Source organism: Lampetra planeri, chromosome 75 (assembly GCF_965212315.1).
Source record: "Lampetra planeri chromosome 75, kcLamPlan1.2.h2, whole genome shotgun sequence".
NCBI lineage: Eukaryota > Metazoa > Chordata > Hyperoartia > Petromyzontiformes > Petromyzontidae > Lampetra > Lampetra planeri.
The window spans coordinates 1,508,312-1,534,143 of NC_136180.1; the positions used below are offsets into that span (position 1 = coordinate 1,508,312).

At 45.5% G+C, this 25,832-nt stretch overlaps 1 protein-coding gene across 3 annotated transcripts in view; it reads right to left on the reverse strand.

Annotated features, from left to right (window-relative positions):
• Positions 1 to 25,832, reverse strand: part of LOC144737926 (uncharacterized) — a 52,995-nt gene that overhangs the window by 16,651 nt on the left and 10,512 nt on the right. Inside the window, exons 2-12 of one of the 3 annotated variants that reach the window (XM_078620810.1) lie at positions 25,593 to 25,686; positions 25,015 to 25,141; positions 14,661 to 14,774; positions 8,594 to 8,725; positions 5,998 to 6,065; positions 5,586 to 5,871; positions 4,951 to 5,226; positions 2,776 to 2,843; positions 2,358 to 2,631; positions 1,869 to 2,144; positions 920 to 1,098 (exon numbers count right to left, since the gene is read on the reverse strand). In XM_078620810.1, coding sequence (XP_078476936.1) covers positions 920 to 1,098; positions 1,869 to 2,144; positions 2,358 to 2,631; positions 2,776 to 2,843; positions 4,951 to 5,226; positions 5,586 to 5,871; positions 5,998 to 6,065; positions 8,594 to 8,725; positions 14,661 to 14,774; positions 25,015 to 25,141; positions 25,593 to 25,643 — 1,851 coding nt within the window. In that variant the 5' untranslated portion in view covers positions 25,644 to 25,686. Of the gene's footprint in view, positions 1 to 919; positions 1,099 to 1,868; positions 2,145 to 2,357; positions 2,632 to 2,775; positions 2,844 to 4,950; positions 5,227 to 5,585; positions 5,872 to 5,997; positions 6,066 to 8,593; positions 8,726 to 14,660; positions 14,775 to 15,061; positions 25,687 to 25,832 lie in introns of those variants that run through there. The other 2 variants (XM_078620809.1, XM_078620808.1) reach the window with 2 other exon arrangements.

Consider the following 25,832-nt stretch of genomic DNA (forward strand, 5'->3'; position numbering starts at 1 on the left):
GCTGTGTCTCCCGTTCTTATATAGAGCAGCAGCAGGGTGACGTCATCATTAACTCATTAACTCATCAGGTGCAAAGATTCAAGGGGGGAGTGATTGTAATTATATACTAGATTAGTAATCAGGCTGTTGTTACGATGCGAGTTGTAGATTAGTAATCATTTGGAATGTGTTTTATTGTGATTATGCTACATTAGTAATCAGTTAGTGTCTGTTTCCCTCATAAGGAATTGTAATGTATCTTATTTAATTTTTTATCTTATTTTTTATTAAATAAGATACATTACAATTCCTTATAAGGGAAACAAACACTAACTGATTACTAATGTAGCATAATCACAATAAAACACATTCCAAATGATTACTAATCTACAACTCGCATCGTAACAACAGCCTGATTACTAATCTAGTATATAATTACAATCACTCCCCCCTTGAATCTTTGCACCTGATGAGTTAATGAGTTAATGATGACGTCACCCTGCTGCTGCTCTATATAAGAACGGGAGACACAGCAGAGCCTCACTATTCTGGCGAATTGCCCGATGATGCTGGATGCAATTACCAGCGAAACGTCGTACTCAAATTGTAAATGTTGTGGCTTCAACACACCGGTGGGCTAAAGCAGTGAACTATTTGTCTTTTGTCAACGTGACACATTTTTACTGATTGGCCGTGTCGGGTGGTGGAGGGTTACGACACATTTATAAATAACGCGATCTAAACCCAAAAACGTTGATTATGAAAAGTTAGACATGTTCATAGAATACTTGGATCACCGACAATGAACATGTTAATGAGGGCCGTCTTATCTCCATGTTATGCATAGACTGCACACCATTCTACTCTCTCAACTTGTAATTTAACATTTTCAATTTGATCCTGATCCCCCTTCAATTAATACACCAGACCATGGACATACCTGCACATTGATGTCAGTGAATATATTTCGGCTCTGTAGTTGGGACAGCAGGGGTACCACGTTGGAGTGCAGTGCCCGGATCAGCTCACATTTGTTAGATGTAATTTTTTCTTGCAGCGAATAGTTGGTATACTTGTTCAGAAACAAGCTCGTCTTCTCGCAAAGCCTTTTGAAAAACACTGCAGTAAAAAAAGACAAAGTCAATGCTGTTTCAACCTTAGAGGTGGACAAGAGGAGGTTGGAGTGCTTTTGGAAAACAGAACTCAATCCTGAAAAGTAGCACTCATTTTCCTGAAGAATAACAATTTAATTAATCGTACATTACCTGATATGACATTGACCAGATACATGGACATAGACAGAAAGTGGAACACATGTATGCATATTATTGGTTCTTCTGGTAAAGTCACGGAGATAGAAAAAAAAAGTTACGTTAAAAATTAAAAAATTAACTGAAAATAATAAAAGCTGTGTATGGTCTGAAAGACGTTCAACATACATGCATACAATTGTGGAAGAAGATGTAATGTTTTAGACTGCTAAGAAAATTAATTAGGCTTTGTTGGGACAGGTCACTAGAAGGATTGGGAGCCTGGTGGTGGAGAATAGCGATGGATTGGTAAACAGAGGAGGCAATGCACCCAAGGGTGTGCACAGCGTCGAGTTGGAGGAGTTAAATTGGCTAAGATTCTGGAGCTATATGGATTGTAAAACATGATTATGTGGATTAACAGCGGCTTGGGGATGCATTCAGTCAGCAGTGTATAGAGTATAGCTGAGGATGCCACGTAGAAATCGATTACTGGTCTATAGTAGCAGGGTTAAAACTGTCGACTCGTTTAAAACAGACTCCTTCGTGAGTGTGCTGAACACTTGGTCACCCAGTGTTCATATTGGCAGTTCTTTACGTAAAAAGCAGGAAGGCATTTGAAATGTAGTAATTTCTCACCAAGAGAGTCCAGCCACTGCGCGAGTTCAGGATACTCAACCTGCACAGCTTGCAGAGCAAACAGCAGTTGGAGGCAGTCTTCATTGCCTCTGCATATGAAGTAGTTGATCAGTGCCTCTGCAGACTTCTCACTAGGATTCATGCCCTTGGCTTGAGTGAAGATCTTATTGGGAATTTGTCCTTGAATCATCAACTGCAGCAGGAGATGTCGGGGGTCTCTAGCGATCCACAACTTCAGATCCAACTTCTTCTCTTCAATTGACCGCACAGACTCACCTACGACAAACAGCTTTAAATGCATTTTACATTTATCTTTTCATATGCATTGTCTTTTCGTGATACTATCCTGTTCTGCGAAAACATGTGCCCACAGAATAAATGAACAGGCAACATATGTTAATTACGGTATTCAACCATTTTGAAAATTAACATTGGAAAGTTGTACAGTACTTGTGCATATGCAGGATGTATTATTAATGTGGGTCATACCGTGCTTCTGAAACCAGCTCCGTAGTTGCTCGTAGTTCCTCCTCACATAGTAGAAAACTGTCCACAGTTCCCACAACGCCGTCTCTTCTTGATTAAGGAAGTGATCTAGTAGGACCTCCACACACTCTTCTCCATGCTTGTTCTTGGCTTCTTGGTAAACTTCGTGTGGAATAGAATGTGAGTCTTCAAAATATTTCAGGAAGTGCGATGTATCCGCTCCAATCCATTCCTTGAAATTCTCCTTGTTTTCTTTGATGAGTTTCAATGTGCCACTCTGATGGAGGTCATGAATTAGAGAACATGGGAGTTAAGTTTTTTTTCTATGTGCAATGGATTCTAAAGCATATTTCATCCTAAGCATAGATACTAAACAAATGAAGAGTATGTTCAATGTGCATGCAAACTGCATCTAGTTTACCTGAACTCCATTGGACACCACATCAACACGTGGCACACTGATTTCATTGTTCTTTGTTTTGTTACCACCTGTGAATAAATACAGTAGTACTAGGTTGGTGTGGTTAAATAATATTTTCTCATTTTATAGCAGCAAATGACATTATTATAACCGAATAATAATGATGCTAGACACAGAATGTGAGACACTGAGATAAGAGTGAGGGAGGATATTTACATTACAAACTTTATAATATACTCTACAGACATGAACGGGAATTGAGGTTGAACAATTGCAGTAAAGATCAATATGTCTTCATCATGCTACCTCGCATCCCCAGTACATTCTACATTCTGCCAGATCATGCAGTTGCTGTACAATTGTTACCCGACCTCAAGATCTGCTGAAAATGCATCTCACTATCTACTCTTAGGTCTTCCCCTTTGTTGTTGCACTTCAGGAGACCACTCCAATGCCTGTCTCAACGATTGGCCATGACCCATTGTGTACACATGTCCCACCCAGCACAAACGTGTCTAACGATATCTAAACCGCTTACCGGTCATGTTCTCTTCCCAACTTATGCAATGCTTATGCTATCTTGTCATTACATTTCTAGAATAATTTTCATACATTTATGATCAAATGCCAACATCATCTTATTTTCAGACGAGAAGTAATGTTTGTCGTCACTATCATGGTGTGGTTGCTGGAACACAGCATCATATGGTAACTGCTCCTTTTCCATTGTGTTTAAGTTCCATTGGTCTCTGAGTCTCATCTGCCTCTAGTAACCCACATTACCAAGGCTCCCAATGCCCTGTTGTGGACGCTATTGTCTATTGTGATCATTGTCTGCATGTTAGGACTATACCAAGTGTCCCACACTCATGAAACCGATATCTGTAGCCATCACTTCCAGAAAAACCACTCATGACGTTGTCCATCTTCCACAACAAGGACAGGGAATTGTTTTTCTGGAGAGTAGAGCATTCTCAACGAACAAGGGAACCTCACCTCTTGACAGTTACAGCAAGTTTGTGCTAAACAGAAGCAAAACAGAATTAAAATAAAAGTGTAGCTAAGCACTGTCTCATCAGGTTAAAAGCTTGGCTGTGTCGGGTGGTGGCAGGTTTAATGACATATTTATATATTTATGCGATCTAACACGAAACAACCTCTATTATGGAGGTTAAAATCTACTCAAGAATATACTAGCCTGCAGTAGGATAGCATTATATGGTCACTAAAGATTGAAACTAAGTGTTAAATTTGGTATAACAATTTTTGTTGAATATTACACTGGATTTACACATGTATATACTTTCAAGCCGCACTTAACTTATCAGCTCAAATATGTATTATGTACATGTTCTCAATCTCAGAGTGTTCATCAGTTATTTTTAGCAAATAAAAAAAATAGTTTAGGTAACAATGCCACGTTCTTAAAGTAAACTTTGTGGCATTCCTCCATTATTATACCAAATAATTAAAACTTCCTATGATCTATGGATAACCAAACATCCACAAACATCATTAGTAGTTGTACTGCATAATACGTATAATGTTGTGGGTTTACCCTTCAACACACCGGTGTGCTGAACTTGTTACGAATTGGCATGTTTTGTTTACGTGACAAACCTTACTAAATTGACTGTGTTAGGTGGTGGTGGGTTTAACGACACATTTATATTTACGTGATCTAACCCAAAAACCTCTTATGGTCATTATACCTATTTAAAAAGCTGTGTAAGGTGACATTGTGAGTATAACTTCTAGAATCTTCTCTTGACGATGTTTGCTGTTTTTAATTAAGTTAATCGAATTGATAAGTTGGTATTAAGGATTGTTCTACAACTCATTAGTGAGGTTAATCAATAATGATTGGCGTATTAATCGCTAGTACACGGGTCTTAACGACACAGATTTGGTGATATTATTCCGTGGCCTAACACAATTCAATTATGAATCATAATGTTTCCTGCGAAAAGCTATGTGTTTAGATTACAGGGTTTCTGTGGCAGAGTTACGACTGTCCACTTGTCCTCCAAATGTTCATATTTCCAAAAGTTCACATGAAAGAGGTATAAGGCATACTCTTTGGTTCTTTTGGTAAGAACCAAAGAGTATGGATTCCTGCAGTCACGAAAGCTTCAAATCAAGGTATAAGGCATTTTATATAAAATAAATTCTTACCAAGAGAGCTCAGGAACTGTTTGACTTCAGGATACTCATCATGCACGGCTTGCAGAGAAATCAGCAGCTGGAGGCAATCATCATTGCCTCTCTTGATGAAGCAGTCGAGCAGTAGCTCTGCACACTTCTCGCCGCCATTCATGTCTATGGCTTTAGTGAAGCGATCATTAGGGATACATTTTTGTCTCTTCAGATGCTGTAGGAGATGCTGTGGGTTCTTACCGATCCACAACTTCAGAGCTGACTTATTCTCTCGAATGCACTGCATTGCATCGCCTGTGATTGACAGCTTTGAATAAATGTCACGGGTATTTTTTCAATTTCTATTCACTTTTACCACAATTGTGCTAAAAGAATAAAGAGGCGAAGCAGAGATGGGTTTATAATTGTGCTCAAGCATTATGGCGTTTAACATTAAGTTGTTCAGTCACACGCCACATGGTGTGTACCATCTTGTTTTGCGGCACGGAACATAACACCGATTAATTATTTACAAGGGCAATCACACATGCTGCAAAGCTGTACAGAATACAAGCATATGCATTCATTTTATTCCTTGCTTATTGTAAAAAAATCAATGCAAAATAAATTAACTGCCAGTACACAACTCTTGTTGTAATTAACGTGGGTCATACCTTGGTGCTGAAGCCACCTCCACAGCTGCAAATAGTGCTTCCTCACAAAGTAGAGTGCTTCCCACAGTATCTTACAGTCTGGCTCTCCTTTGTTAAGGAAGTGGTCCAGTATGAGCTCCACAGACTCATTTCCATGCCTCTTCCTGGCCGCGTTGTTAACGTGGTGAGGAATCCACTTATAGTCCTTGAGATGCTCCAGGAGGTGTGAGGGATCTACTCCGATCCAGGCCTTGAGATTCTCTTTGTTCTCTCGGATGAGATTCATTGTCCCACTCCCTTGGCTCCCCTGTGGTGAAGAACACGGCATCTGATTAATGAGGGATGAAGCCCACAGCATACTTGTGAGTAAGCCTACACACTGATTAATTATGAAGGTTGGAGTAAATGTGAAAACATGCTGCGTTGATATTACCCGAACTCCATTTGACCGAACAGCAACAAGTTTTTCGTTTTCATCATTATCCATTCCATAGGTAATGCCTGAGAAATGAATCCAATAAAATTAAGTTACCACTGATTCACGTGTAACAGTTGATATGGTTGATAATTTCCTTCTGGTAGCAGAGCAAAACATTCAATCATTGGAACCCATATTTAATTCAAAGAGGCCATCTATATTGCAAACATTTTCCAACTGTTATAAAAATGTAACAAATATTTGGTTGTAGAATGAAAAGTATTATTGAACGTTAATGTTAAACCAGAAATAAGCAGTAGGAAACAGGACTAAAATAGAAGTGTAGTGGAGTGCTGTGAGCCTGCAGACCAAGAAAGCAGCAAAGTCGTTGCCTGCATTGTGCTGAAGACAATTAATAAATATAACCTCATGTAAAAAGTATAACCGGTTCATGGGAGCACATGTTTGAAGGTGATTTTTAAATGAAGAAAGGTTGCTGAAAAATATGGCCTTGGGAAACCTCTAAAATGTTTTGTCGTAGGTGAGAAAATCTCAGCTCATAGTCGTCAAATATAGGTGTCCATGTAAAATGATTTTGGGTTAGACTGTGCATATATAAATGTGTCGTTAAACCCCCCACCTGACACAACCAATTAGCAAGGTTTGTCACGTAAACAAAACATGCCAATTGGTTACTAATTCAGCACACTGGTGTTGGAGATTAAACCCACAAAATTTACAATTTGAGTATGAGGTTTTGCTGGTGATTACAACCAGCTTCATCAGGTGATCAGCCAAATTTGTGAAGAAGTATTCCTGTTTCAGTCTTAAAAAGAATAAAGGTGAAGTCATCATTGTGAGCCAATCAGGTGCTAAGACCATAGGGGGTTTAATGTAGTAATATAAATTACAATGGATCATGTTAATCTGAGAATATGCAGTACCCATTATTAGTTGGGTTATTCACAGGTAACATTCAGTGGAATGCTTTTATGTTTACTTTGTTGTCCCTCCCCGCACCTACGATTAGGATACATTAGATCTGAGAATATTCATATTGGTCGGGAAAGCCTACGTGCTGCCAAAATGGTTATATTGAGGGTCAAAAGATTCATATCCTATAAAAAATATTATTCATTGAAGTAAAATATAAATGTCAAAATATATTGGGGGTCACAGCCATTTTATGTCCAGTACACACCTGTCATAGATAGTGGCAGAACGATAGATAATTAAAATTTTCATAATATCTAGATTTGCAAGTTATCAACATTTTAAAGGAAAAGTTTTATGTTGGAAACATTAGTCAGATTGTACTCTCATCTAATAGTCTCCAATGCATGAAGTGCTCTCTCAATTACATATTCTTAGTCATTATTGGAGTCATCTTCTTGGTTCTTTCGGTAAAGTCACGTAGAATGGAAATAATAAAATAATAAAAATACAACATAAAAAAATAATTCTCACGACGTTTCGGCCACAACGCAAGCAGCCATCCTCAGGTGAAGAACAGGTCTGTCGAGAAGACAGAGTCAGAAGACACAGTCTGTCGAGAAGACAGAGTCACACAGAGTCAGACAGAGTCTGTCGAGAAGACAGTCAGACTTTTGTCTTCTCGACAGACCTGTTCTTCACCTGAGGTCGGCTGCTTGCGTTGTGGCCGAAACGTCAGAAGACAGAGTCTGTCGAGAAGACAGAGTCAGACAGAGTCAGACAGAGTCTGTCGAGAAGACAGAGTCAGACTCTGTCTTCTCGACAGACCTGTTCTTCACTTGAGGACGGATGCTTGCGTTGTGGCCGAAACGTCGTGAGAATTATTTTATTATGTTGTATTTTTATTATTTTATTATTTCCATTCTACGTGACTTTACCGAAAGAACCAAGAAGATGAATCCCTGCAGTCACGAAAGCTTTAAATAAAAAATTATTGGAGTCAGTTTGTATTAGATTCTGCAGCAGATTCTGCAGCAGATTCTGCATCATGTTACTATTTATATTTTATCTTGTTCAACAATATCACTGAGGCTGTTTGGTAGAGGTGCCCTTGTCTGTTGGAGTGATGAACATTTCCCTCAAGGTGCGCTGCGATGAACTAGAGGTTGATCAAGAGTTATCTGCGTTTGTTGTGAAAGCGATTCATATTGTTAAAAATATCTGTTATGTCTTTGGCAAAGTTGGGAGTGAAATTCATGCAGTTGACTAAACTACTGATCATGAGTATGCACGCATTAAGAACTTATGATTTGGAGTCATGCAAGGTATCATTGAGATTGACGTGGCAGTAGCTGAAAATATACAACAATGAAACATATGCAAGACGGCTCATTAAGTTCTGGTCTCGAGATTATCTGTCTGCCGTATGAGTTAGTAAAGTACATGGGGTATGGTGTACTTTCACAATCAAATATAGGGAACACTTTACTCTTTTGTGCCAAAATATGTATGGTAGAGAAATATCAATAAACAATGATCAGAATATGTAACAGTCTCTGAATATCATTACGTAGAGAATGCACCCGGAATATCTCAACGGTGTCGCCATGGTAGCATAAGGATACAATTTGATAGATTCATCCCTTTTTGTTACTTAATAAAGGAACACTTTACCTACCACAATGCTCCAATGTTTTTTTCAAAGTAAGCCATTTCCCTTTTCTCATAAGTCGAGAGAGAATCAATGCAGGCAGTATCAGTGCAAGGACACATCCCAATACGATAGCTGCTGTAGCTGCAGTGTAGTTTCCTAAAGGATAAGAAACAACAAGCTGTCACAACCAGAATGTTTACAGTCTAATGTACACCTACTTGTCAGAATTGATCAATTGAACTGCATGTTAATCAATTACGTTTTAAGGTCATAACCCGTATCAGATCAAATAATTGGTACATTCAGTATGTGCACCATTATCATGGTGAAAGACTATCATGAAGGAAAGTGCTGTGTTTCATAGCCATTGTCTGCAATGGGTTCTCATTAGGGAGCGATGCTGGTATGTGGCTTTATGTACTTAAGTAATTTGTGGGTACAGTAAACCCTCGCTATGCGCGAGTTCTAGATGTGTGAGTTTTTCGAGTAACTAAATGCAAACTAATTCCTTATTCGTGACCCACTGGACTTCAGTATTTGCGAGTATACGCAGTACCAGACCACCAACACCGGTGAGGGGTGCACAGACTTGTATATTTGAAACAGTCTGCAAAGATTAGGCATGCCTCCTCGGCTGCCCGCTTAAGTCCTCAAGTCTTGACGTGATCCCACTCGGAACTCGCTATTGTGCATGCTTAATTAATACGTACTCACAGTCCACTCGTTTATACATTCGTTTATAACTGAATCAACTGTGAGATGCATTTAAAAGAATGCAGAAAAGTGTTGCGGCTCGTGTTCTCCAAATTATAACTGTGCGTTGCTATCAAACACCTGCATCTTCTGATGAGTCATCCTCCTGAGCTCCTCAACATCACCACCACCTCCATCGTCGTGAAATCATCATCGTCAAAGGTAGTTACCAAAAACACATTGTTTATTATTAAACTAAACCATTAATTTTTCCAGGTAATGCCCATTATAGCTCTTTTTTAGAAATGACCTGGCCACAAATGATCACTCAACGAAGTGGCTTATCACGTGTACATTTATATAGCAGCCAAATCCTCTAAATGCATGTTTTTAAATCTGGAGGGAAAAACCGGAGGACCCGAAGAAATTCCATGTTTCGATTTAAAGCTTTCGTGACTGCAGGGATTCATCTTCTTGGTTCTGTCGGTAAAGTCACGTAGAAGGGAAGTTATAAAATAATAAAAATAAAACATAATAAAATAATTCTCACGATGTTTCGGCCACACCGCAAGCAGCCGTCCTCAGGTGAAAACCAGGTCTGTCGAGGCGACAGCGTCTGAATGAAACAGCACACGAGCTTGGAGCATATACATATAAGCTGGGCGCCTTGACAAAGGAATTTGCATATCAATAGGAATTTAGCATATTTATAGGAAATGCAGGAATGTGATTAGTACTACATATGCCTGTGCATTATGCAGGATTAGCAGCATCAAAGGGAGAGGATATGGGAAATGCAGGTATGTGAATAGTGCTAATTCAGCATCAAAGGGAGGGGGTAGGGGTAGCATTAATAAAGGGAAGGAGTGTTAATAGTATATAGCTGCAGTAACTAAAACCAACACGTAAACAACTAAAGTTTAAACTACATAGTATCATCAGTATGCTTACTATACTCTACAATAAGCTGAGTTACTAACAGTAAGTAATACATTACAATTCTACGTCGTAAAATTATATAATATGCTTCCATCTAAACTTTATTCTCTTACATAACACGAGTCTACACCGTACTATGTACTGCCATAGACAAACCCAACATTAAATTATATAATGTATTGCTATAAACCACCCTATAACTTATACATTTTAATATAACACTATGTATTATTCTACCCACCCTAATGTGTATCACACTGCTATGTATTTACTATACAATTACGATACTATATATTACTGATCACTCCAACCATCAAGAAGGATCCTGTTGAGGAGTCTTTCAAGACCATCACCTTACCCTACATTGCTGGGGTCACAAAAAAGATCTCCAAAATCCTGATTAAACACAAGATCCAGGTCCGATTCAACACAGTACATAAAATCCGTGATCTGGTCCCGTCTGTAAAAGATGTGGTTCCAGACATACAGTACCCTGGCGTCTACAAACTAAGTTGCCTCTGTGGTAGCAGTTACATTGGAGAAACCAAACGACATGTCTCGGACCGCATCCGTGAACATAAAGCAGACCTGAAACACGATAGGACAAACACCTCAGCCGTGGCAGATCACTGTTACAATTCAGTGGGCTCACATGACATTGACTTCTCCAAGACAGAGGTTCTCTGCAAGCCATCTGGCTAACATGAGAGATTCGTTCATGAGGCGATCCACATATACAAACACAGAGACAATTTCAACCGAGAAGATGGATTCTGGCTTAGCAATCATTGGAAGGACGTAATAAACCATTTCAGATCTTAACTGATTGTGTTCACGTTTACGGTGACTTTCAGACCGCCTTCCACTCACTGGCATTGTATTCTCCGCAGGGAATGGATTCTTTGCTCCGCTGCAAGTTTCCCCTCCTCTACTCACCCATTGACACAACGGTCAATGGTACAGTGTATGATAACAAATAGTATAACATTCATATGCGTAATACAATGTACAACGTAATATATAGTATCGGAATGGTTTATAGCAATACAGTATATAATTTAATGTTGGGTTTGTCTATGGCAGTACATAGTACGGTGTAGACTCGTGTGATGTAAGAGAATAAAGTTTAGATGGAAGCATATTATACAATTTTTACGACGTAGAATTGTAATGTATTACTTACTGTTAGTAACTCAGCTTATTGTAGAGTATAGTAAGTATACTGATGATACTATGTAGTTTATACTTTAGTTGTTTACGTGTTGGTTTTAGTTACTGCCGCTACATACTATTAACACTTTATTAATGCTACCCCTACCCCCTCCCTTTGATGCTGAATTAGCACTAATCACATACCTGCATGTCCCATATCCTCTCCCTTTGATGCTGCTAATCCTGCATAATGCACAGGCCTATGTAGCACTAATCACATTCCTGCATTTCCCATAAATATGCCAAATTCCTCTTGATATGCAAATTCCTTTGTCAAGGCGCCCAGCTTATATATATGCTCCAAGCTCGTGTGCTGTTTCATTCAGACGCTGTCGCCTCGACAGACCTGGTTTTCACCTGAGGACGGCTGCTTGTGTTGTGGCCGAAACGTCGTGAGAATTATTTTATTATGTTTTATTTTTATTATTTTATTACTTCCCTTCTACGTGACTTTACCGAAAGAACCAAGAAGATAAATTCCATATGACCACGGGAAGAATATGCAAACTCCAAATATACAGGTGTCTGGGTGGGGATCGAACTCAAAACCTTCTGTACACCAGCAAAGCATCACCGGTCGGCCTTATTGTTATTAAACATTTGCCATATCCCCCCTATGTCCACTCGTAACAGGAATGTCACCCCAATTTACCAATTGGAACGAGGCTTCTGCATGGGTGAATTCTGTAATCGTGACCGTTTTCAAGAACGTATCCCTGGCGGATAGAGAAAGGGTTTACCATGTACTTCAAATTTTGCATAATTTGGAAGCCAACATATGTGCCACAATCTTTAATAATAATATCACGGGATCTCTAATGTTAAGTGTGAAGCAGATGCCATGTAGTATTTATGGATATATACCCATACTATTAATTAGTGTGGTTGCTGGTTTCGAACCCTGAACTTCGACAACGACGCACCATGTCCTTGACCATAGAAACTGTCTCCTGACGATATCCTCGTCAGTTTTGATGTGGTTTCTCTGTTTACCAAAGTCCCAGTGCCTGACACCTTAACAATAATTGAAGACTTGGTCCAACATGGTCTGAACTCGGATGTACCAGCGTTGGTTAGGCATTGCCTCACCAACACTTACTTTACCTGGAATGGCACCTTCTATAAACAGAATGAGGGTACCCCTGTAGGCTCCCCCTTGTCACTAGTGATAGCAAATGTTTTCATGGAGAAGTTTGAATCAGACGCCATCCAGACATCTACCCTGCATCCTTCCCTGTGGATGACACTTGTGTCATTTGGCCACATGGCCTCCCAGCATTGAACCATTTCCTGGACCACATCAATTCCAGACACCCATCCATCAGATTCACCATGGAAGTGGAGAAAGATGGCAAACTACCATTCTTGGATGTTCTGTTTGAGAGGAGACCTGATGGCTCCTTGGGACTTTATGTTTACAGGAAGGCCACCCACACAGATTCCTACTTGATACCTGATTCCCACCACCACCCGGCTCAAAAAAATTATCTGATCAAAACACTATACCACAGAGCTCATTGCATCTCTGACCAACACCACCTGACCAGTGAATTAAAACATGTACATCTGGCCCTCAAGATGAACGGATACTCTGACCGTACTATCTGCCAAGCTGTTTCTCCCACCATACAGAAAAAAACACCTGAAACTCCGATCAAAACCATGACGTTACCATACATAGCAGGCGTGACCAAAAAGATATCCAAAATTCCAAACAGACATAAGATCCAGGTCTGATTCAGTACAGTACATAAAATCCGTGATTTAATCCCATTAATGAAAGATATAATTCCTGACTTGCAATAACCCTGGAGTCTATAAACTGAGTTGCATCTGTGGTGATTGTTACATTGCGGAAACGAAACGTCATGTCTCCGATCGTGTCCGCGAGCACAAGTCAAATCTGATACACGGCAAAATTGAGTCTTGCGCCATTGCCATTCATTGTTACAACGATGTGGGCTCTCATAATATTGTCTTTTCCGAGACCAAGGTGCTCTGCAAACCTTCTGGCTACCATCAAAGGTTTGTGCATGAAGCCATCCAGATATACAAACATAGACATAACTTCAACCGTGATGATGGGTACAAATTGAGCAATCATTAGAAAGATGGTATTAACCATGTAAAAAAGATTGAACTCCTCGTCAAAGCCACCTCTTAGACACACTTAAGCTGTTGTGCTTACGCTTCCCAGTCCCCACCTGAAGAAGGATGTAATTAACCAAGTTTAAACTTTAGCTGCCGTGCATTTTACTGCTAAACAGCCAGTTTATATTTACTCTCATAATCATATCCATATTGATTCTTATAATGTTACAGTCATATCCAGCCTGATACACCACCATCACTAAGAAAAAAAGTCTGATTTACAACAGTGTTTCATTCCCATTCGCCATTCAGCGTCCAGGCACCGTACAAGTACCGTACATGCAGTGTACAAGCACCGTACTTGCAGTGTACAAACACCGTACATGCAGTGTACAAGCACCGTACTTGCAGTGTACAAGCACCGTACATGCAGTGTACAAGCACCGTACATGCAGTGTACAAGCACCGTACATGCAGTGTACAAGAACCGTACATGCAGTGTACAAGCACCGTACATGCAGTGTACAAGCACCGTACTTGCAGTGTACAAGCACCGTACATGCATTGTACACACACCGCACATGCATTGTACAAGCACCGCACATGCATTGTACAAGCACCGTACATGCAGTGTACAGTACTGCACCGATATGGTTATTCCCCCCCCCCCCCTCATTGGCTCCTCCCTGCCCAGCACCCTATATAAAAACATGTGTCTTGAATAGCTTTCTTCACACGCTACAGTAATTTTACTGGAGCAGTTACACCTCATGACGGAGACTGTTGTTGCTTCCGAAACGTCGTGATTTAATTTAGTTATTTTCATTTATTATTATATTTTATATTATAACTTTTTTTTACCTACGTGACTTTACCGAAAGGACCCAAGAGTATGAATCCTTGAAGTCACGGAAGCTTACAATCTAAAACAATGAACCCTGTTTTGGATTTCACCTTTCAAGGCTAGAAATATAATTTTACAGTACCCTTGGTGATGTTCACATTCAAACACGAGTTTGTATTTTGCCTTCATTCCTATGCAGCAAGAGTCTGCTATTTAAGTTTCTAGGCTGTTGTTGCTTTGACTGTCAAGCCAACAAATCAACTTCTCTACTGCATAACTGATGTCACCGGCTCGAGTGGCTGGTTAGCTCACCTGTGTGCTGTTCTTCATACAGACAAATCCCTGAGCCAGGGTCTCTCTTGAGTCCCTCCATGCACTGACACACGGTGTCCTGTGCCACGGAGCAGGCGTGAGCCACCTCCTCATCTGTAATGAGAAAGCATTGTACCAAGCCACCAACCCCTCCATTCAAGCCAAAGTTACTTAAATAGTTTTGTTTTGCATCATCAGTCACTGAATGAGAGGAAACAAATGGTTGCCAGTTTGCCTCACATATAGAAATGTCTATAACAATAAGCGTACCATTTAAGACTGGGAAACAAAAGGAACCACCGCATTGTAAGGTTAGCACGCTGTACTTGCAACCCCTAGGTCACTGGTTACATTAATAATTTAATCAATGTGAAGTATTGGAAATGACGGCAGGAAACTCCTTGACGGGTAACACACTTCTTTTATTAAATCTTCACTTATCTCGATACAACGTGTAGTCTCTATTCTTCCGCGTACGGTCACCAGACACCGGTACAACTCGTAACCTCTTCTCTTCTTATAACACACCGTACTGAACTCGTGTAGACTCCAAGCCTCTAGCTACACACGCCTCACTCGTCTCGTGTAGACTCGCCTCGTGTAGACTCTTCTCGTGTAGACCCTATGCCTCTGGCTACACACACATCACTCGTCTCGTGTAGACTCTTCTCGTGTAGACTCTATGCCTCTGGCTACACACACATCACTCGTCTCGTGTAGACTCTTCTCGTGTAGACTCTTCTCGTGTAGACTCTATGCCTCTGGCTACACACACATCACTCGTCTCGGGTAGACTCTTCTCGTGTAGACTCGTCTCGTGTAGACCCTACGCCTCTGGCTACACCCATATCACTCGTCTCGTGTAGACTCTAGGCCCCGGCTACACACTCGGCATGCTGACACTGCATGCTCACACTACCCCCGCCTCTGGGTTACACAGAGTCCCGGTCCTCGCAGGACAGCAGGACTAGGTGCCGCAGGGCCCTGGCTCTTCTTCCCGTCTTCAGTCTTCGCTGGTTACACTCCACCCGTGCGCCTCTGCGCATCCCCTTATATAGTCGTTCCTCCCGGGAGACGGAGCGGATGCGGACCTCGATGCGAGCATCGCTTGTTAGTGAACCAATCACACCGCGTTATCTGTACAATCCTTTTTCCCCAACGCGTGTTTCCACTCACCAACCAATCACGCCGTGCTGCCACTCGATCACTCCCACACCAGCACGTCACCGGCACCCAGCCAATCAACACCACACAACCCACGATCCCGCGCTGACCCCTGATCCCTCACCGTCAGCGCGCGTCACCACCCACACATCCAATCACAACGCGCTGGCACCTGATCGCTACCCCAGCGCGTATCACCACTACATCACCCCCCCCCACATAGCTTGCAGCCGTCCCGGCTGCTAACCAACAACCTCCCACATCGTTAACACAACAAAACCCCCCCCCCCAGTGTGCCCCGTAACACAACAACAACACAACAGCAACCTATGTACAATTTGACAATAACCGCAAGAAAAGTTAACAATACCACACACAACACCTTATATATAAAAAACTATATACAGCCCGATGAACAACATAATAAAAGCGATTTCCAGAAAACGAACGCTCTCCGCGTCTCTGCAACTAACGCAGTGACGAGGCGCTCCCACTGCCTCGACTCCTCACGTGGCAGGTCAAACAAAGTAGCGCGACCTGGCGCGAGTCCGTCTGGCTGGTCCGTCATACGGGACGGGACACTGACGACCGTCAGGCGGCTCCGGCTGCTCTAGACGGCGTGGAACGGGCCTGAAAGGCCCGGCCCCGCCGCGAAGATCTGGCCGCCGGTGGTCGGCAGCTGTCAGTTCCGAGACACCTGGGAGCAGATCAGGCGGAGACATGTGAGGATCAGGCAGAGACATTTCCCCCTTTGGGTCGTCGGTCACGTCACATGCTCGGCCCTCACGACACAATGGGAGGCCATATGGAGGCGAGAACGGTTTCAGTCGGGAGGGGTGGACGTACCACCGTCGTTTTCCCCATTTTATCTGAACGCACTGGGGCCGACGTAGCCAAGGGCGCCTGAGGGCAATGCAGCCAGGCCCTGTTACCCGGTTTCCATTCGTGCACGGACACCTTCCGTGCCCGCAGTCGTTCGTTAGCAATTTGGCGAGCCCGCGAATTAAGCTGTGCGGCCTCCCTTGCCTCTGTTAGCTTGTGAATATTGAATTTAATATGTTCCGCCAATTTAGAATTGGTTCGTGGAGCGGACAGGCCAAGCTGCGTTTCCATGGGCGGGTCGGCTTCCCGACCGTACATCAAATAGAATGGGGAAAACCCTGTCGCTGCATGGGGGGCCATTCTGTACGCGGCAAGGACCCCCGGGACCTGCAGGTCCCAATCTACATGTGCCTCACACACCTGCTGGCACAGCATAGAAGTCAAAGTCTTGTGAAGTCTTTCCACCATCCCGTCTGTCTGCGGGTGGTACGGGGAGGTACGCACCTTTTTAGTACCCAATAAATCGCACACCTCTTGCAACAATTTACTCGAAAAATGTTTACCTTGGTCGGTCAGCAAGCGTTCGGGAGCCCCCTTGTCCAGGACATAGCCCTGGACAAAGGCGTCCGTCACAGCCGCTGCCGACTGGTTGGCGAGAGGCCACGCCATAGGCCACCGGGTGAAATATTCGACCCCCACCAACAGGTATTTATTCCCTCTAGGCGTGACTGGAAAAGGCCCCAAAATATCGAGTGCAACGAGCTCGTTAGTGCGCGAGACCTGAATCGATTGCAGCGGTGGATTAGCTAGCACGGGCGGTGGTTTCCGTCTGGCGCACTCAACGCACCCCTTCAGAATATTTACCACGTCACTCCCCATTCCCGGCCAATAATAGTCCCGCTGAAGCAGGGCAAGAGTTTTGTTTACTCCCAAATGCAAGAGGCATTCGTGTGCGGCCAAAACAACTTTCCCCCTTACAGCAGAAGGCACCACCAGCGTGTGCCGCCGGGACAAACTGTCCCATCTCATAAACATGCCCTGTTTAAGTACATAGGAGCCAGTTCGCTCCTGGTCCTCTTTAGGACCACCCACCCTGCGGCGCAATGCTAGCAGGGAGCTGTCCGCCATTTGGAGGCGGCCCCACTCGCCCAGCGACAATAAGAGCAGCGAGTCCCGATCCTGACAAGTAGCGGGGACCTCCCCGATTGGCGCGCCCGCAGTTGCAGCCAATGTCCCCTTATCTTCCACAACCGGCGGTTTACAGCGCGCCGATCCCGATAGACACGCACATTTCTGACACGGTAACAATCGCGACAGGGCATCGGCATTTGTGTGTCGCAACCCCTTACGGTATGTGGTCGTGAACTGATAGTCTTGGAGGACTTCCAACCATCGTGACAATTGGCCCGAGGGTTGGGCGACCCTCAATGAATACTGTAGCGCCGCGTGGTCCGTCCGGACCGTAAAGTGACGCCCATAGAGATACGGTCTGAACTGTTGTACAAAAAAAACAATGGCGAGCAGTTCACGACGGGTGACGCAGTAGCGCTGCTCAGCCGGAGACAACACCCTGCTACCATAAGCGACCACCCTTTCGACTCCCCCAACGACCTGGGACAGTACCGCCCCAATGCCCGTGTTGCTAGCATCCGTGTCTAGCAAGAAGGGACTCGCAAAATCCGGATAACGCAAGGGTGGGGCGCCCACCAAGGCGTCCCGGAGGGCGCAGAACGCGGCCTCCTCTTCCGGTCCCCATTTGAACTTCACACTCTTCGCCGTGAGAGCGTGCAAGGGTTTTGCAATAGTGGCGAAGTGCTCAACGAATCGGCGATAATACGAAGCAAACCCAATGAAACTGCGCACGTCTGCAACCGACGTGGGTGTCGGCCATGAACTGACAGTCCGTCTTTGCGGGATCGGTAGAGATCCCCGAAGAGTCGACAATGTGACCCAAGTATCTAACGGACTTACAAAAAAGGTGGCATTTGGCCGGTTTAAATTTCAATTTAGCCGATCGCATTCGCAAGAACACCCCTCTCAATCGCTGGAGGTGTTCCTCAAATGTTTTACTGAAAACAATGACATCGTCAAGGTAAATCAAGCACGTCTCCCATTGCAAGCCTGACAAAACCAACTCCATAAGGCGCTGAAACGTCGCTGGAGAGGAGTGAAGTCCCATGGGCAACCGGTTAAACTGGAACAGGCCCCCTGGAGTCCGAAATGCTGTCTTAGGTTTAGACTCTTCGTCGAGCGGCAACTGCCAGAATCCCGATAACAAATCAAGAGTCGAAAAATATCGCGCACCAGACAATGCATCGAGGGACTTGTCCATCCTGGGGAGCGGATACGCGTCAGCCACAGAGATCTTATTCAGGCGACGGAAATCTACGCAAAATCGCAAGGAGCCGTCTTGCTTCTTAACCAGCACAATAGGTGCTCCCCATGGACTGGAGGAAGGCGAAATAATGTCGGCTTCAAGCATATCGTTAACGGCCGACTGAACATGTTCCTTTTCGGCAGGACTCAGCCGGAAGGGATTTAACCTGACCGGTGCCGCATCACCCGTGTCAATGTGGTGGCGTAACAAATCCGTACACCCAATGTCATATTTATGCTTGCTGAACACATCAGAAAATTTCATTAGTAACTCGCGCAGCGCACCCAACTGCACCCCTGACAAATCGTCCGAGCCCGCGCACAGCGAATGGACCCATTCAAGGTCCTCCCTCGGTTCAATATTCTGCGTGGGGCTCGGATCAACATGCGCAACCAGCCGTTCCTCCGCAGGAACCCGCGCCGCGTGAGCCAGCACGGTACCCTGCTGAATGACGGCTGGCCGCGATCCAGCGTTTAAAACCATCACAAACGGATCCTTGTCCGCCCGAACCAAAGTGTGAGCCACCGACAAATCGACCCCTCCTACAGCCCTGTTAGAAGGACCCAAAAGCATGCCTTGTTCCGAAGTCCCCTCTACCCATGGTTTCCTTAACCGGAGGGGAATTAACATCTGTGAACCCGGGGGCACGTGCACGGTCTGCGTCGCCAATGCTTGTATCGTGGCGCACGCCGTCCGAATCTCAGTAGGGCTCGTCAAAAATGAAATGCGGCGACCCGAAGGTAGTTCAATGCAACGCTGATCGATTAGAATTTTAATGGGCATCTTAGCCAAAAAATCAGTGCCCAATAGACAAGGAACCGCCAAAGAAGACGAAACAAAAACGGGTCCCGACAATTTGATATCTCCAATGCAAATGGACGCCCTAATCTGACCGATAATGCCCAACGATCCCCCGTTTGCGGTGAAAAACGGCACATCCACTGGGAGCAGTGGACAGCACTGGATGGGGAGAATGTTATAAATGAGGTCAGATATAATCGTCGCCGACGCCCCCGTGTCCACCAATACCCTGACCTCTACCCCATCAATAGAACCCGCAACGACGGATGAACCCGCTGAAGCAGCCACAATTCTATGTCCCAACTCCGACCACTCAATGTCTCTCCGGTCCCGGCCGAAACCCCCTCGCCGTACCGAATCCCCGAACCCTAACCGGCCCACTTCCGTCGCTCCGCGACGGCCCATGCGTGTCGAGTGTGTGGGCCGAGCATGTGAGGTGCCGCGACTTGCCGGGGTTTGTAGGGATGCCTTGGGGCCTTGGTCGTCGTCCAGCCGAGATCCCATGGTGCGCTGACGGGGCGCGCGGCAACCGGACGCCACGTGGCCCCGGAGGCCGCAGTTGTAGCACGTGATGAGGGTCGTCGGTGATCTCGGTTGCTCCAGCTTGCGGGTCGATCGCAGAGCCGACCGACCCCCCGACCTCCAGTCCCCCGGTCGTCCCGCGGTGAACGCCTCCTCTCGCGGACTGACGACTTGTAGTTCGGTGATCACCGGACCCGGAGTTGAGGCCACAGCAGCGTTGCAGACGACCCCCTGTTTGCGTTGAAGGGCCTCGTGCGCTTGTATACTCGTAGCGACCCGTAAGGAAGAAATGTCGATCTCGTCGGCCGTGTTGATGGGGATCCCCAGGTCCTGCGCCAACTTAAGCAGCTGCTCCAAAACCATCGCATCCTGGCCCTCCTCGTCCATCTGAGGGAATGCAGCATCGGCAAGAGCCAGCAACGCCGTGCGATAGGCGAGCGCGGTCTCCGTGTCCGCCTTCCGCCTCGCGTAAAAATGATAGCGGCACGCCGAGGGAGGTCCGTAGACCCTGGCCATGAGACCCAGCGCTGCCTTAAGCGTGGATCGGTCCGACCTCCGAGCTGACATGAAGGCCGCGAGCGCGTTGTCGTCCAACATGGCAGGCAATGCCCGCAGCGCCGTAGCATCGGACCAGGCCGACATCTCCTGATGCGCCAAAAATCTGCGCTGAAACTGGCCCCAGTCCCCGCATTCCGCCTTGAAGGCTGACAATGCGGGGAGGCGCTGTTGAAAAATGAAGTCGTCCTCCGCGTCGTGGTTCCTTCCCGCCGCGCCGTCGGTGTGTAAGATGGCGGCTCCAATGGCGGACGCCTGATGGCGGTCCGCAGCGCGCGTCGATGACGTAAGATGGCACGCTTGGAGACCCGCACCCACGTGGCGGTCACCGTTCCCGCCAAAAGTCGCCGCCGATGAAATGGCGGGAATCGCCAAGTCATTTTGGCGGGAATCTGCAGGGCGACCCTGTAGAATGTCCGCTGCCGTCTCCGCTCCTGCCGACGAGCTGATCTCCGCCAGGATGGACGCGGCGGCGAGCAGCAGCTCCGCCAGACGAGAGTGCGCCTCCCGGAGCACGGCCTCGGTCCCCCGCCGCTCCTCCGGCGCCGCCGGCGGATCCTGCAGCGTGGGCCATTCTTCGTCCTCACCCCCCGACGGCAGCTGGCCCGGGTCGTCAAGGTTGTCCTCGCGGTCACTCCCGTGGGTCCGAACGGTCTTCCTCGTATCCATGCTTGGAAGACAGTTTCACTTCTGACGCCAGTTGAAGTATTGGAAATGACGGCAGGAAACTCCTTGACGGGTAACACACTTCTTTTATTAAATCTTCACTTATCTCGATACAACGTGTAGTCTCTATTCTTCCGCGTACGGTCACCAGACACCGGTACAACTCGTAACCTCTTCTCTTCTTATAACACACCGTACTGAACTCGTGTAGACTCCAAGCCTCTAGCTACACACGCCTCACTCGTCTCGTGTAGACTCGCCTCGTGTAGACTCTTCTCGTGTAGACCCTATGCCTCTGGCTACACACACATCACTCGTCGTGTAGACTCTTCTCGTGTAGACTCTATGCCTCTGGCTACACACACATCACTCGTCTCGTGTAGACTCTTCTCGTGTAGACTCTATGCCTCTGGCTACACACACATCACTCGTCTCGGGTAGACTCTTCTCGTGTAGACTCGTCTCGTGTAGACCCTACGCCTCTGGCTACACCCATATCACTCGTCTCGTGTAGACTCTAGGCCCCGGCTACACACTCGGCATGCTGACACTGCATGCTCACACTACCCCCGCCTCTGGGTTACACAGAGTCCCGGTCCTCGCAGGACAGCGGGACTAGGTGCCGCAGGGCCCTGGCTCTTCTTCCCGTCTTCAGTCTTCGCTGGTTACACTCCACCCGTGCGCCTCTGCGCATCCCCTTATATAGTCGTTCCTCCCGGGAGACGGAGCGGATGCGGACCTCGATGCGAGCATCGCTTGTTAGTGAACCAATCACACCGCGTTATCTGTACGATCCTTTTTCCCCAACGCGTGTTTCCACTCACCAACCAATCACGCCGTGCTGCCACTCGATCACTCCCACACCAGCACGTCACCGGCACCCAGCCAATCAACACCACACAACCCACGATCCCGCGCTGACCCCTGATCCCTCACCGTCAGCGCGCGTCACCACCCACACATCCAATCACAACGCGCTGGCACCTGATCGCTACCCCAGCGCGTATCACCACTACAAATGTAAAAACAAAACGCCTCTGTCCACCCAGCACAATGTTATGTATCGTGAAACATCAATCTATTCTCACATTGACAATTCAACTGAAGCATTTTTTCCCCATTAAAAATACTAAATGTAAAAGAGTAAAACTTATAGGCTGGTGTTTCATGCTGCCACCCTTGGAGTTACCATTGAGAGGTGGAACACCTCTTCCAAGACATGTGGGAAGTGTGCAGGAGTCGGTCAAATACCCTCTAGATGGGCTGTCGTTGGCTAGAACAAAATAGTATGCTAACCAGTTTCAAGATAGCTGGTCTTCGTGGAAGAGTAGGCCAAAAGTCCGGTAATTAATTGCGACAATTAACGGTTTTGATTTCACAACTCTGGTAGGAATGCAGACAACTGATTTGACCAATTTGAGAGGTAACATTCATGTTATTCAATATATACCTGCGAAAACATCGCAGAAAAATAGTCCTCTTTGTCCGATGTTTGAGGTTGTTTGTTCATACTTCACTACACAGAACAGGTTGGTAAAGGTGAGGAACATAGATGTCGGAGAATAGCACAGAGAATAGTACCGTGCAATTGATATTACTGCACTCTCTATATCACGAGTTCTATGCATGTGAAATAAACCACTGCGATGACGATCTGGGCTTGTGTCTTTGTCTTTATTATTTCTTTCCACAGCTGGACAGCGTCGCTCTCTGTCTCTCTCTGGCATGTCTGCACTCCGTCCTGCACGGCTGGTGGTTACTCGCCTCTCTCTCTCAACCTCTCCCGCTCCCGCGCACCGCTGACAGGCGGTGCACTGGGAGGAAGCCTCCGGCCCGAGCGACGTGGCCCCGCTCTCTGACTCCACACACTGACCCCGAGCTCTCTTCCGCTTCCCCTTATATCCCCTGGCCTACGTCACCAATCCCCGCCTACAGCCACGCCCCCTCACGAACCTTCGAGATGGTTACTTCCCCCAAGTATTTTGAGCTCCGCCCCTAACCTCGGCCCATCCCTCTAATTGGGTGATGGCCCAAGCGGCGGAGCCTATCCACTGATCGGCGCTCATCGATGAACTCTCGTATTACACATGGTTGACGCCCATTCAAGCACTTTCCAGACTGAAACTTGTTTAACTTCTAATATCTGATGAGATCAGGTACATGCCCGATAGTGTTATTGGCAGAACATTATTGATTACAACAGATTCACAAACCAGGATATCAGCACTGCCGTGTCAGGGATCACATCAACATTGCTGATATCCTGGTCTGTTTGATATCCTGTTTCGTTTGCTCACTGTACACTGTACACTCCAAATATAACTTATCTGTTGACTTAAAGCTTTAGTGACTGCAGGAATTCATATTCTTGGGTATTTCGGTAAAGTCACGTAGATAGGTTCACCCCAACCATTGGGAAAGAACCATCTGAGGACTCAATGAAAACCATCACCTTGCCATACATAGCAGGGGTCACTAATATACTTACAAAATCATGAGCAAACACAAGATCCAGGTTCGATATAACACAGTACATACAATATGTGATCTGATCCCATTTGTGAAGGATGTGATCCCTGACATGCAATACCCCAGCGTCTACAAACTAAGCTGTGTCTGCGGCAATAGTTACATTGGGGAAACTAAGCGACAGGTATCGTACCGTGTTCGTGAACATAAGGCATATCTGAAACATGGTAGGACCAATACCTCGGCTGTGGCTGATAATTGTTTTAATGCGATGGGCTCACACAACATTTATTTCTCGAAGAAGAAGGTACTGAATATCAACAAAGATTCGTTCATGAAGCCATCCATATTTATAGACAGAAGACACAATTTCAACCGAGAAGATGGGTGCAAACTGAGCAATCATTGGAAGCACTTTATCAACCAGTTTAAGTCATAATTGGCTATGATGTTTCCATCCTACCACCTTCTGATGTTAGTTGTGCTTTACACCCATTTCAAACTTACACTTTCACAGGGTTCACACTAGCAGTCACTTCGCGTGCCGACCCCTTGGTTGCGGCTCTGCGATCTGCCATTAACATGCTAATCTCTTATTAACATGCTCATTTTCATCTGGCAGCCCTTTGATTGGTGAAAAAACAACTATCGTCGGGTTGGCAGCCCACCACTTACATTATCATTGGCTGCTGATATTTAGGCTACGCCCATTTCAAACCCTTATAAAAAGTTTGCCTTGGAAGCTAACCCCCCTCTTCCTGAAGACGACCGCTTGTGTTGCGATCAAAACGTGGTAGTTTTTTGTTATTTTCTTTGAACCTATCTTCGTGACTTTACCGACAGACCCAAGAATATAACATATCTGCTCTATTACAAGATGCTGATGGCACAATTTGAATATGATGCATACAATGAGATGAATCTCAAAAACACACAATCCAGATATGGAAGTAACCTACTTTCTGTGCTGTCATTTACCTGGTCCGCAGCTGCTGCACTGTGCACACTTATCTTCATGGTTGACTCTGTTCATGAAGCTGCCCTCAGGGCATAGATCACACGCCACTCTCATTTGATCAGTTATGCAGTCGATCACCTTGTACGTCTGGAGGACAAATCAGCGTGAGCAGGCCAAGAGATAAGACTTCACTTTTGAATGGGAGTTCGGACTTCACGTCAAACCAGGAACTGATTGTTTGGGAGAGAGCCGACACACTTTACACACGAGCCTTTTAGGAACAATGCATCAACTCGAAGTGTAGTGCTGTGTTTTTCTTTATTACAAATTAAACCATCTGGTGGGGCCACTTGGAATGGCAACACCCATTGGAGTTCTTTCCGTAGTGTGTCAATCTGGCCAGCAAACAGGCACCTGGGTGCCACGCTTTTTGTTTCACACGGGAGTAGGCGTAGGGCAACGGTTCTCAACCTGTGGTCCGCAAAGCCGTGGGAAGTTGTCCACAGACTTCTGCTGTTCTTGAATGTTATCGTGACAATCGAATGGCGAGGGGAGGGAAGTGTTATGAGCCTGGATAGCCATGTCCGTGTGGGATTACCTGCAGAGCACAGCTCACAACAGACTCCTCGTTGTGATTTGTAGAATCCATCAACACACTCCTTGGCGAGACACAACTTGTGCAGTAAAGAAATCTGTGGAGGGGATCCACACAACATGGAGAGATTGGGCAATCAGGGGGAGGAACTAAACAGCAAGAAGGCACAGCCAAAAGAAGGACAAAAATGCGCTGTCTGCTTTACTCACAGTGGATCTGAATATCTTCTGACATTTGGAAGGA